The following is a 14,882-nucleotide window of genomic DNA, read 5'->3' as shown; positions in this document are numbered from 1 at the left end:
CCCCTATAACACAGATGTTGTTACCCTTAATTTTGTTCCATAGGCTCCTTAAATTATTATTATATTCTTGGTTATGTTTTCCTTGTCATTCTGATTGGGTGTCCTTGGCTTCCTCATCCTCTATATCGGTGGTTCTATCCTTTTCTTCATCCATTCTGCTGATTCCTTCTAATATACTCTTCATCTCAGATAATGTGTTCTTCATTTCTGGCTGGTTCTCTTTTATAATTTCCATTTCTATTTTTATATTTTCTATTTCTTTGTTAAAGTTTCCACTGAGTTCATCTACACTTCCTTTAATTTCATTGAGCACCTTTATAACCAGTGTTTTGAACTCTGCATCTGCTTGACTCTATTATTCCTGGATCTCTGTTCTGTTCTCTTATATGGTTTCTGCTTCTTTGTCTTCCCATTTTGGCTGCATTTCTGTGTCTGTTTCTATACCAATCAAAGCTCCTAAGTCTTCTGATATTAGCGTGGCTTTGTGTAGTAGATGTCCAGTAGCGTAGTCCTAAGAGGAGTTCAGCTGCAAGTCAAGTTCAGGCCCAGCCCATGCCCCTCCAGGGCCACCTGTTAAGATTCAGCAAACAATCCACAGATGCTGTGCTTATAGCTGCCTCAAAAGGCCATGTCAGAAACCAAGGCCAGCTGCCACTAGTGTTTCTTGGAGCTTCTCTGCAAGGAGCACATGACTCACCAAGGACATAACTGGATGTGGCTTGGGTAGGGTCACAAGTTGGGAGAGGCTGAGTTTCAGGGAACTCTCTCAGCGGAGTGGCCTCTGTTATCCAGTTTGATGACATTTCAGCTATGGTGGCACTGTGGCTGCACACTGGGAGTGCGGAGAACTCAACAGAAAGACAATAGATACTGCTGACACTTCCATCCAGGAGAGAGCCTTGCCTCTGGCCCTCGCTCAGACAACTCAGTGTCCTCCTGTAAGGCTCTCATGCCCCTGAGCTGGACCAGAGAGAGCAGGTCCGTCACTGCAAAAATCTGGTTGTAGACACTGGCCCCTTTAAGAGGAATGTCTACACCTGCCAGCTGCCACTGCCGTAGCCTCTGTCCCACTCAGCCACTCGGACTGGGCAGCATCCTGTCTTCGCCCCCTCCTACCTCCTCCCACTGCAGGGTGATTTCTTTTCTCTCCCTAGCTGTAGGGCTTCTGTTCATCTAGACCCCAGGTGACTCTACTTGCTGTTTGCTTCATGTTTCCGTCTCAACTTTGATGTGGTCACAAGAGGGAATGAGCGAAGCTTCTATCATCTACACCATTTTGCCCAGTCTCCCATTTGGAGTTTTTAAAAAATTCCTTCTCGATTATTTAATATAGTTATATAGACCATTTAAATAAATTGCTAGACCATGGGCTTCTTGGAGTATGTTTCTTTTCTATAAATGTGAAAAAACAAAAGGTTCTTCTGAGTAATAAAAATTAAAACACACTTACAGCCCCTTAAATTGAGAGCAGTCTTTTCCGTGGGTTGCTCAAAACCATTTTGGGGTCTTAATTGGCACATGTGCTGTGTATGGTATAAGAGGGCTGGTTTACCCTGGAGAGCAATGCCGTCCAGTGGAACTTTCTGCAATGATGGAAACGTTCGATATCTGAGCTGTCTAATAGGACAGCTACCATCCACATTGATCACTTAAAACAGGGCTACTACAACCGAGGAACTGAATTTTAAATTTTACTTCACTTTAATTAATTTAAAATTCATTATCTACATGTTATCTACTGGCTCTCATGTTGATCAATGTAGATTTAGACATATTTTTTAATCTGGTATCAACTGGTTCCATGTTAAACTATACCTGAGTAACCTGGGAAGCTAGTGAAAGGTACAGATTTCCTGCCCTATTCCGGCAGATTCTGATTTTAAAGGGTTAGGTGGGCTTGGGAGTCCTTAGGTGACTTAGCCACTCCAGGTGATTCTGAAGCTCTGTCACATTAGAAAGAGTCTGGTTTGTGCTTAGGGTGGATATGGCCTGGGGCTGACAGACAACATGTCATCTTAAGCCACAATACATACAATCCTTAACACAAGTGCACACCAAGTACCAGGCACTACTAAATACTAAGCCTGGAAGTGAACCTGCATTTTCCTCAGGGCCCAGCTGTGCATCAGAAAGAATAGAGAATGTGGCAGCCTATGGTGATTACAAATTGGGCTGTCAGGCAAATCATGACATATTTCTTAAAGGAGCTGTTCTTTCAACATTTTAATTCCAAAATCTCTACTAGATTGTTCAGCAGGTGGTTCTGAAAGAAAACAGTCAAAGATTGTAGCAGAAGTGAAGGACCTTGGGCAATATGACTACAGCAGCAAGAAGGTAGATGGCTTCACGGACCTGGCAAAGCCGGGGATTGTCAGAACTAGATTGAGCATAGGGAGGGAGCTTTTCTTACAAGGTACTGGGAGAGAAAACGGAAACCAGCAGACAACCCTATGATGCTAGTTTAATCTAAAATCTCTTGGAGCAAGGGGATCTTTGTAAATGATTCTGATTTATAGCCCAACTCCCAAATTCCCAGTGAGAAGTAGGACCTAGGAAGGAAGGGATTATCATTAATGATTTAAGCAAAAATGGAAGCACCATTTACCCCCAAAGCTTTAGGGACCCCAGGAAATTTAAGGAATTCAGAAGGCCCTCTGAAGAAATGAACCTAGAATGACAAATAATTTAAAATAGCAGATAAAGACTAGTTTCTCAATATGTGAGTAGGTTATATGTGACCCACAGATTAGCCAGAAAAATGGAACTGTACAAATAAGCTTTTATCTACACATTTTTTATTTTTTATTTTAAACCACATTTTTTGGTGTTGTAAAGGTGTTCAATAAATGTTTACCACGCCCCACCCCCCGCCAAATCCATTCATTGCTTTGCTCTTTAAGAGAACCATATTCACATTCTTAAACATTTTTATTCTAAATATACTTCTGTTTCAAATAAATTTATTTACAAAAAGTATCTTCTAACTTTACAGGTGTTTTGACCTGAACTGTTGGCTATTTTGCATCTGCTAACGCTACAGTATGTACCTATTAGGAATGTATGGTTAAGTAATGTTCTAGAAAGATTAGCCATTAAGGGCATGCTGTCTGATATTTGCATGTTAATGTCTATATTACTTAATATATGGGCTAGGAAACAAGCAGATTTAATCTTAAATGGTGAGAAATATTAAAAAGTTCAAAAATATGGAAGCCAAATATGTAAAGGGAATCTGACAAATAAAAGACATGAACAAAACCCAGGTCGATGAGCTTTGTAGTTTCTTAAAGATATGGTGATATACTTCACAAAATAAATAAATGGATGATATACACTCATACCAAATAACATGACTTGTTCTAATCTGTGTTTCTGAAGACAAACTTCTTAGTGGGCACAATGGGGAAATTGTGTTATGAAACTATCTCATGCAAATCCATTTTCATATGGAAGCCAGAACTGAGGATGTGACCTTCTCTTCCATAACATAGCCAGTTTTTGGTGAGACATAAGTGCAGGAAAAATCATCATTTTTCTAGTCAGTGCCAAGGACTTTTGTGACCTAGCTAAACTAAAGCCAAGCTTCTAGCACTAAACCCATGACCTAAATAAAAGAGAGGTCTCGTATTTTCTTCTTACCTTTCACTCACAGCTTGCCAATTGTTGACTAAAAATTCCTTCGCAACATACTGGCCAACTTCAGATGCTGCCACAATTTCAATTATATTTGTTTCATTAAAAATGAATGGAGATGTATTGATGGCATATTCCATATATCTGCAAAAATGTATATGCAGAAAATAAATATGTAAGAATTATCCAATACAAAAAGTTAATTTATATAAGTGAAATTAAAATTCCATATGATTCTAAGTTATTCACAAATATTTATTAATTCTTATCTTAGTACATTTCTATTTTTTTCTCTTTGGTTTATTAATTGCATCCTTTCACCTGGACCTTTCAAGATAAGTTGACCATAATCACCTGTTAAGTATCCATGGGTCTTTACTACAGCTCATTGCATAAGCAAGTTGAATCTTTTCTTCCTCCTTTGTGTTATTAGTGTAGATATTTAACAAAAAGTTCCATTCTTTATCACTTCCCAAGGCAATGCCATAACATAAAATCACAGTTCTAATTGGATAAGGTATTCTGTAAAATATAACATGCAATAAAATTTCTTATAGTAGTTAAGTTATATGTTTATCTAGATTGTCATATATTTAGAAGTATATATGTAGAAAAAAAAATGTTGAGATCTCAGCTATAAAGGCCAAAAGTAGGGATCTAGAAAAACAACTTTGGGAATTGTCATTAGCATTACTATCATGAGAAGATATCTTGATCAAATTAGTTTAAAAACTAAGGGGTTTTAAGGGAAATTAAATTAGAATAGTACAAACGGTAAGTATATATTGATAATTAAGTTTGGTTTCATATGTTATTATCACATTTCCTAAGAGTCCATCTTAGGTGATATCTTAAAGATAATATAATAAAACCAAAATGACAGTCTTAATCTCAGCTTTCAGTGAGACTAGAAACTCATAAAGAGATGCTCTGAAACATGTGTATGTATGTGTGTGTATGTAAATATATGTATGTGTGTGTATATATATATGTCATATATATACACACACATATATATATGACATATATATATATACACACACATACATACACATGTTTCAGAGCATCTCTTTATGAGTTTCTAGTCTCACTGAAAGCTGAGATTATATATATGATTTATATATATATGACAATCATAAAAAACAACCTAAATAAGACTCAAAATAATCATAAGTGCTTATAGAGAAAGCACTGGCGATGATAGGTCCTAGGCAACAATCACTGTATAAATTCTAATCTATTGTTATGCACAGACCTACATTACGCAATTATATTTTTTAAAAAAAGGACACTTGAAAAAAAAATAGTAGATGAGAGAGATTAACCAAGTGAAAAGAAAACAATCACTCTCACAGTAAGAGCATCAAAAGACAGAGAAATTGTTAGTCTTGAAACAGGACAAAAACAAGGACAATTGCAATATCACTCTTACTCATTCTCTGGATGGTTCACCCAGTTTTTGAAGAGTTCTCTAGACAGCTGAAGACAGTCTTCAAGGCCCAACAAACAGGCAGTTTCAAAAAGTTTTCTCAGTGATATTCTTGAAGGAAAAGTCAAAGAAAAACATTTATTTTGCATTACTACATTATTTTTTCTGCCTCCAAGAAAATGTTTTATAGAAGAATGAGTATTTTAAAACATCCTTCTAATAACATCAAGTTTGCTAAAAAATAGCTTTTGTGGATAGCAAATGCATTTAAGATTCAAATAAATATTTGTGAGAGGCTATCAGGCACCAAATAAACTCCTAAGACTGGTATTTTTTGAAAAGTTAGAAATAAATTACTGCCATCCTTCATCTTCCTCAATCACACACAGTGTACACACACTCCACATCTGTTATCAATTTATTTTTCCTCCCTTTTACAGTAATTGTCTTATGGATAAAAAAAAATGACTTTAGAGTATTTGATCTAATACATTTAAAAATAAAGTTCTTTATATGGAAAGGAACAGGAATAGTTTATTTCTCTCCTTCAACAATGTGCTTTTCCTTACTTAAGCTTGTTTCTTCTTTAACTCCTGGCTATTACATTTATGTGCAGAAAAAGAATAGAAGTTTTGGTTTTGGTTTGTTTTTATAGTTGAGAAGGGGTACACATTATGGTTCAAAATGAAAAAACGTTGGAAAGAATACAGTGAAGAACAATAAATCCAGATAAGCAGCGCCTTGAGGAATGTCTCCCTACACTCTTTGAATTTGGAGTCAGAGATAAGAAATTAAAACTGGCCATAAGCGTCCAGAAAATGAAGAGTGAAATCTCTACTGCTCCACCCTCCACTTTCAACCCAGCTTGGCCTGACCTTCTGATAAGCAGGAGTGGAATGTCCTAGGGCAGAGGCCCTCTGAGAGACAGTTCTGAGCATTCATTTACACACTCACTCCCTCTCCCCGCCCATTCTAAGCTGGCTACAGCAAGAGGGAGTTCTCTAAAAGTACAGTCTAACTCTCCAAGGTTGCTCTGGAGAGAACTAACTCTGGCATGCTACAAAAAGCAGGTCACTTTTGTCCAATTTAGGAGAACCAAAGATATGGCTGTGTTGTGCATGTTGACATGTGTGCTGCCTGATTGAGCACACTTTTGCCTTCCCATTTATTCACACTACTTGCCTACATACTCACTATTCCAGCTAGTCATCACCATCTTCTACTTGTCCATTCAGCCCTATGTCATTCCAGCCGCAGGCCCTAGCACTAAAATTTTCTCTTCTCAGGATACTCTTGAGAGAGAATAATCATATTTTGTATATTTTGTATTTCTTGCTTAGTCAAATTGATTTTGGCTTGATATTAACTAGAGCTGCAAATATAATTCATGTACCATTGTTGATTACAAACTCCCTCCCTAAACCTAGAAGCCCAGCATATACACACAAACCTTGGGTCAGAGGGCGGCCAGTGGTACCACAGCCCTGTTTTGCCTTTTGCCCGCTTCCCAGACCAACGCAACAACATGCTTACTTCCTCATCAAACCAATGATGTGAAAATCATTTGCAAGACTATGCTCACACACAATGACTAATATATTTCACTGTCAGCCTCTCTCATCAAATTTGCACAGTGACAGAACTTCTGTCACCAATAATATAAAGAGAGTACCCTTTTCCCTAGAGGCCTTCCCATGCCCTTCAATTGATATAGGCTGACTTTGCTTGGTAAAACCCTTCACCAAGAATATGATACTCTTACAGTTTCAACCAGTAGCCTGAGATTTGAGAATATAGAGCTATACATTCCTGTGTGTACACATATGTGCTTTGCAGGTAAATTAAGATCCCAAACTATTATTTCCTATTAGGATACATGTAGCTCAACAATTTCAAAGCTATCTATTCTCAAAAAGCATACAAATTCTCTCAGTGAATCATAAGTATTAAGATCTTATTATGTAAATCTGGAAGCCTATCTATTTTAATATGAATCATTTTATTCAATTATCACTCTTCAAAAAATACTTACAGAGCTAAATAGTCATCTTGCAATGCTGCCACATTTTCACGAATTATAGTTGAATAGATATTCCATACTGAGGTAAGTCTCTTTAATAGATACTTCTATAAACAATAAAGAAAATATACTGTTAGTTCTGGCTCATAACACTGAATTTGCACTGTATTTCTCTTTATCTGAAAAGACATTAATAGAGACAGATACTTCTTCAGAAATAATTTTTATTTGTTAGGAATGTGTAACTGATTTATTTTTTAACCTCCCTAGGTTCAGTTTTCTTGCACAAAAAATGGAGTTTACAATAATATCAATTTTACAGTTTTGTAAGGACTAAACAATATAATGTATGTAAGCTCACTCCTGTCACGTAGTAAGAACTTAATAAATATTAGTTGTTATTATCATTTACTATCATTCCAAACATTTCTGGTTGTCCTCAAATTTTTTTTAAAAAAAGTGTAAAAAATTTAAAACTATTAAACTTTCTAACTTAAAACGTCAATGTTTAGTACACATACCTCCAAGAAAATAAGGGGAACTGATTTATGCCTTGGACAAATTTGAGCCCTGAGTTTGAAATAAACTTTCTTCAATTGAGCTATCAATTGGTAAATAAGGTTATAAAAGTTACACTTTTACAAGAAATCTCTGATAATAAACTAGATGATATTCATCAAAATTCTTTAAAAGCAAGTATTAGTGTTTACTTTTTTACCCAGAACCAGTCATCGGATATTATCAATGAGCCACCTTGATCCTACAAACATCTAATTGCCTTCTTCGGTTGGTGACCATTCCCACATTCGAGTAAGTTCCCGATGGTACTTTGAACAGTAGGAAAAAAAAAAAAGGAACCCTGAGGTATTTGCGATCTCACCCTCTGACTGTCCCAGCAACTCACCTGGAATCATCACCTAACATACTTTCTGGCTTATTGATGGCCCTTAACTCTCCGAAGGGTTGCTCCCTAACTTTTACTTTGATTTTACCTGTACCGTCTTTCTTATGATCACTGTTTAAGATCTAATAATGAAACTTTTCTCCTTTTATATTGTTTCAGTTTTGATGGCATGTCATTTCTTCATTCATTAATTCTAACTTCCCTCTCTCTCTTTGCAACATCAAAAGCAGTTTCAAACTTTTACTTTTTCTGGAACATGCCTCTCTGGTTTTAAGTGCTGGCCCTACAAATGAGAGTAGTTCAATTATGAATACAAGGTCGTTAAAAGTCATTCTGTTTGACTAACAATCTTTTAGGAAAATAGTTGCCAATAGATATTATTCTTTTCTATAAGAAAAAAGGCATACCATTTCCATCCACTTCTGGTTTCTTAGGACACATTGTCACTTCAATAAGAAATTAGTACCTTTCCAAACTTCTCTCTAACTCATCTACTAGACCAGGTCTATGACTAAGGTATTTTCTCCTAAGAATAATCAGCCATTCCTAAGAAAATGAATATGTATATATATGTCATAAATATATGTATATACATATATATATGTCATATATATATGTATATACATATATACACACATATGTTTTATATATATAACTAACATAACAGACTATTACTTTTGAAAAGACCTGTTTCACAGATGCTATCTAGAGTACAAAAAGAACAGATTTTTTTAACCACATAACAAAGAATGAAATTACCTTTAATAATGGGTATATATCATAGTTGTTCACATCAAAAACAAGATCCCTGGTTACCAGGTTCACCAAGACTGCATGCCATACTATGATTTCATCTTCTTCAGCAAGGTACTTGGTTAAATCAAGTGCTGTTTCAATCTCAATATAATTGTTTCTGTTTGGTTTAAAAACACACACACTAAAAACACCTTCACTTGCTAAATGATTTGCATACTTTCCATGCTTCAATGTTTGACTTCAATAAGGTATGTGAAATCAAGAAACTAGAGGGTAAGTTCCCATCTCATTGATAAGATGGGAACCAAAATGTTGACAGATCTTCCATTTCAATTTGGTATGCTCAAGTGCCCAAATTCCTGGAAGTTATAGAAAACTAGGCCAAATATTGGCTTAATCATGCGGCAAAAGAATATTTGTGCATTTAGTATGCATTCTTATGAGAGTATAATTTCCACTTAACAATTACTAATTAAAAATCAGTCTCTATATAATGTTATGCCAGATACTAGTGGGAACACAAACTAGAATATAAGACTATGGTCTTGCCTACTATTGAGAAGCTTACTACTTCAGTGGGGAGCTGAGATTTATGTGTAAGAAGCTATTAATAAATCCCTAGAAAAGACAATGGATACAATAAGGTAGCAAAGAAGAAAAACATTTGCATGGAAAGTCAGGGAAGCCTCCAGGAGGAGGAATTTGAGAAGAATTATGAAGAATAGGTAAGATAGAACTAGGCTGAGAAAAAGAGGAAGACAGCTTAGGACAAAGAAGATAAAGTGGGAATTAGTGTGATGGGCAGACCAAGCTAACCCAAGGCAGAGGATTTCTTCTGTGTATAGTTGAGAGATGATGGCTAATAGGTAAAGTAGATCAAAGCTGTGGAGAGCCTTGCATGTCAAAATGAAGAGTTTACATGTGGTAGGAAGATGTTTAGACAACTGGGTAACATCTTAAAATTGATGCCTAAAAATTTTATTGTAATTGTGTTGAGGAAGATAGAATGAAATTCAAAGGAACCAAAGGCTAGACACTAATTAATAGGCCAAGCGAAAGATGATGAAAGCTTGGCTTAGTATGGAAGCAGTGAAAGCAGTAAGTAAGGTGAGAATCCAAAAGACTTTTCCAAGAATGAGAGGATAAGACATGGTGACAAGATGGGAAATGTATGAGAGTCCAGGATATCTACAAAGTTTCAAGTTTGGGTGATGGGAAGAATAGCGGTACCTTTGAGAAAAAGAGAAAAAAATAATAGCAGGAACAATTTAGAGACAGAAATAAAGTTCAATATTTAAGGTACAGAATTTAAATGACCATAAGATAAACAGAAGAAAGGAAGAGACAAGTAGAGACGTAGATTTAGAAGTCATCAGTATACCTCCCACAAATATTTATTGTGTAACTTATATCTGTTAGGTACTGTACATGTACATAATAAAATAATCACTGAAACCATGAGTTATTCAATGGAAAGATCGAAGAAAATAACATAACCCTGACTGGTCTTAAGGTCACTCACAGCAGTAGGAAGAAGAGACGTCAGATAAATGAGGAAAACCAGGTTTGCATATTGAAGTCTCAGGATTACAAAAAAGAAGTTTCCAGGAGGTAAACAGTATCAAAGTCGTGGCGATCTTACAGAGGAGTTTCAGCAAAGTAGTGAGCAAAGAAGAGCATCGCAGGTCATAGAGGGGAAAAGTAGGTACCAAATGAAGGACAAACTAAGTAGACATTCATTCAAGAAATATGACAGGCCAAAGAAAGAACGAATGCATTGGATAATTTATTACGTATTCTTCTTAATTTTATTGTCTGAAATTTAAATTCTAAACATATAGTAATTTACCTGGTGAAATAGTTAACAGCATAGTTTATATTAAGTAAATCTAATATAAATAAAATTAATAATTCTGTAATATGTTAAAATACAGGCCATATCATTAAAATTATACCTACAGCCATCACCCTTGGGTAACACATACCACTTCACAATCTCAATTCATAGTCTACTTATCTGCAGCAAGTCTTTTTTTTGGCGGGGGTGGGGGAGCAGATACATCAGCTACTTTATTTCTTTATCTTCCAATATCACAGAAAAATATGAACACATCTACAATCTTCCTAAATTTATCCATTTTAATATTTAACAGCCTTTACAAATGTAAGCCTGATCACTTGTTGTTTACTTAAGTTTTTATTCCTGATTGAGAGTTTAAAAATAATGATGCTTGTACTTTTTGTAATAATTCTGAAAATACTTAAACACTACTATCTTTTTTCTATTTATATCTTCTCTACTACATCCTTTTAAAACTTTTCCTTAAAGGGGTTCCTTTTTAAACATTGAATCATCTTTGCTGTTCTTTTAAGACCCTTTAAAAAAGTCTCCATAATCAGTTTAAATCTTATTGTACCTAAGTTAATTTAATTGAAAATATATAGGACTTTGACTGCCAAGTTTTGACTTGAGAAAGAACGTATTCTTTCCTCTCAAATTGTTGTAAAAAGCATTGTCTTCTATGGCTTCCTAATTGTAGTAGACATTATTGCTCTTTCCTGATATGACTTTTTAAATTGGCTTCCCCCCACCCCCGCCTTTTTTTTTTTATTGTGTGAACACAGACCACATAAAATTTACTTTGTAACCATTTTTAAATATACAACTAAGTGATATTAATTACATTTATAATGTTGTGCAACCATCACCACCATCCATCTCCTTAACTCTTTTCATCTTGTAAAACTGAAACTTTATTTCCATTAAAGTATTTCTGCCTATTCCCCTTTTCTCTCACAACACCTGGCAACCACCATTCTGTCTTTATGATTCTGACTACTCTAAGTACCTCATATAAGTAGAATCATACAGTATTGTTGTGACTGGCTTATTTCATTAGTATAATGCCCTTAAAGTTTATTCACATTGCATATTTCTCAAATTTTGTGCTATAAAATCCCACTTATAACCACAGAATTTGATCCTAATCTCAATAAGTTAGGGACTGGATAGACTAAAATATCAACTTCACAGTAATGAGGTTATCATTTTTATAAAGTTCTTGAGGTACGCTCTAAAACCATGAGTGAAGAAAAGATACTCACTTAGACAAGGAAAAGGCATCATCGATCAACTGCAGTCTGTGAATAACAGGAATAGCCTGCAAATTAGATCCCAATACGTGCAGGAAAAGATGAGAACATTTTTTTAGTATAAAATTAATTTTCAAAATAATAACATTTAAAGATCATTGCTGCTTACAAGACACTTTCATGTGAATTGTCTCGTGCAGAGAAATGATGATTACTAAGGGTATCCCCATAATTTACTTATTATACTTCTGTTTTTGATGAATGATCTTGTTGGACACAAATCATAAGACTTAAGTATGGCAGAGGTTTTTGCCGAAATGCTCCCTGAAAACAGTATGCTAAAAAATAAAACAGGAGGCCAAGTTTAAAAGGCCTCTCCAAGACAGAAAGTATATATTAAATTGTATTACTATATCCAAATTATTGTCAGGGGAATTTTTTGGCATAGGAGGCCTTAAATAAATATTACTTGCCCTGTTTTGGTAATGCTGTTACTCTTTTAAATGGTATCTCCCTTAAGATTTTACTTTGACACAATACCATCAGCAGAGTCCTCTGAATTATGGAGAAGCAGGGCCAGCCAACTGCAACCTAACTCCTTAGGCTTCTGTTTAAGCTCCTTGACATTGCCAGGCCACGGGACTCTGCCTCAGCCTCAGTGTCCTGAGGATGCCCAAAGCCGCTTATCACATGCCTTCAACATTTCCCAGAATTTCCATATATTTGGTCCTAGAAAATCTATCTTAACAACACTCTTTGAATATCTGAGCAAGGCTTAATTTCTAGATTAATATTAATAATAAAAATGTTATTTTATTTGTTCACCAATTATATTGTAGGAATAACTGATCTCAGTTTTACAATAAGTAAATCTACAATAATTTCAAGAAAATCATTACTATAATGGCGTACTCTAGTATATCCATAGCTTATAGTACTTTTAGAAATTAACAAGAATTTAGCTACTCTGAAAAAGATTTAAAAGTAAAATATTATAAGTGGTGTTTGTAGCTTTATTCAAAAGCTTGATCATAATTTTTAAAAATTGCTGAATATGTTCTGAATTGTATCAGGCCTATGTTAAGCATACAACATGTGTCACCCCATTTAATCTTTGCAACAACCCTTTAAGATTGGTCTGTTACACAGATAAGGAATTATTATACAGATAAAGAAAATAAGGCAAATAAAAAAAATAAGACAAATAAAAGGCCGAAGGTCACACATCTGGTAAATGATGTACAAAAATATGAACACAAACCTACCTGACCTAAAACCCATGCTCTGGACCAAATATACCATACTGTCTCTTCTAGAGATGCTGCTGCATGCACATCTTGGAGGACACTTGAAGAAACACCTAAGATATCTTAGTTCAAATGTATTCTCATTTTTACATAGTTTTGCAAGTGGAGTCTCAAGGTTTCTTCTTAAGGTTTCATAGCTGAGCCAACTCTATAGACTTCTAGGCCATTATCCTTCTCCATCAGTGGAGATTTGGTTTAATTCGACTAATTAAAATTTGATTAGACCTAGCCAAGATTTTAACATTTTTATGTTGCATAATGATTTACAGTTGTTTTACAAATTAAAGTGATAGCAGATTATTGCTGATATTTTGTAAATTAATTTCTCTCCCCTGAGGGAGAGTGAGAATCAAGTTTTTAGGAAATTAACATATGAGCTTAGAAATTTTAAGTATATGTTTACCTACATCATCTCTAATCCTCATGATGAATAAAAAGGATACATTATTTTCATTTTTAAGTGAAGAAATGGAAGCAGAACATTTAAATAACTTGCCTAAGATGACAAAATTAATGGTTAATAGGAAAATGTATTCTGATTTTTACCTAGAAAGGTAACATTGTTGTGGAAAAGTAGGATTAATGTTCAAAAACATAATACATTCAACCCGAATCTCCTCTTTCTATGAAACAAACAAACAAACAAATAAATAAATAAATAAAAACCCTCCAGTGTGCTTTGGGGTGAGGGGTGGTGATGAGGGTAGGTACACCAGACAGGTGTATGAAAGCTCAACTCTAAAAGGCTAGAGACTGCAATATAAATGCTATTTAATAAAAGGAATAAAAAATAGCCTTACCTTAGGATCTTCTTCAAGTTGTTGATTTAATTTTTTCCAACCCAATTTATCATAATTAACTCTATAATATCCAGTCATATTCAAATTTAAAATCACCCAGTCATGATCAAAATCTGAAACTTGCATTTCAGGGAATACTTCTACAAAGAAATATGTGAAAACTTTGAAATGATACATTTAAAAAAATATTTCAATACATGTTTATAATATATCCTTTTAATTCTAAACAATAAACCCAATAAAACAGAAAGAAATCTTAACATATATATCGGCCTTACCAAATAATTATATATATTTTCTCTATTAATAGCTTTTGATTTGAAACTTTTCTTTAAATCTCTCTGTTCAACAAGAATGATACAATATTTTAAACACGATAGTTTTTAAAAGCTAGATATTTCAACATTTTATTCCTTGCCTTTATATATAATATATATTCAAATATGTATGTGAAGAAATTTTAAAAATTTGTTACTTACTGCTGCTTTTATCTAGCCAGACTAAAGACTGTGTAGTTCCACTTTTTATCCAAAGAATAGGTACAATCCATGTGGCACTTATTGGAAAAAATTTTAAAATTCAGTTAATTTTCACACATGAAAATATAAACAATAAGACTATTTTAAATGAGATAATAAAATAACAGACAGAACTCAAAATTTTTGGCCATTCCCTCTGGATATATACGATTTTCCTCTGAGGATTATTCATTCTTGTTTTTACAAGCTGGTTTTGCTTTGGCTATTTACTCTCTCTCATTGTGTCTTATAGATTTATTTCTTCTTATAACTTAAGGTAGCTACTAAAACTATCTTATATCTGAAACTTTCAAGGCCTATTTATATTAAATTATAGCCACCTGGCCTTACTCAGAGGTTGTTCAAATGTTGTACACAAACCCAAATTTATCCTTGCCAAGAGAGGTAAAGGGTAATTTAAG

General features: G+C 34.5%; 1 protein-coding gene across 1 annotated transcript in view; it reads right to left on the bottom strand.

Moving 5' to 3' along the window:
- Positions 1-14,882, bottom strand: part of LVRN (laeverin) — a 54,232-nt gene that overhangs the window by 10,245 nt on the left and 29,105 nt on the right. The window contains exons 11-18 of the mRNA XM_039848496.1: positions 14,422-14,498; positions 13,943-14,082; positions 11,848-11,903; positions 8,746-8,899; positions 7,095-7,189; positions 5,066-5,173; positions 3,988-4,155; positions 3,640-3,777 (exon numbers count right to left, since the gene is read on the bottom strand). Of these exons, the coding sequence (XP_039704430.1) occupies positions 3,640-3,777; positions 3,988-4,155; positions 5,066-5,173; positions 7,095-7,189; positions 8,746-8,899; positions 11,848-11,903; positions 13,943-14,082; positions 14,422-14,498 (936 nt within the window). The remainder of the gene's footprint in view (positions 1-3,639; positions 3,778-3,987; positions 4,156-5,065; positions 5,174-7,094; positions 7,190-8,745; positions 8,900-11,847; positions 11,904-13,942; positions 14,083-14,421; positions 14,499-14,882) is intronic.

Source organism: Pteropus medius, unplaced genomic scaffold (assembly GCF_902729225.1).
Source record: "Pteropus medius unplaced genomic scaffold, Ma_sr-lr_union100, whole genome shotgun sequence".
NCBI classification, from domain to species: Eukaryota; Metazoa; Chordata; class Mammalia; order Chiroptera; family Pteropodidae; genus Pteropus; species Pteropus medius.
This window is presented reverse-complemented; position numbering and strand designations above follow the sequence as displayed.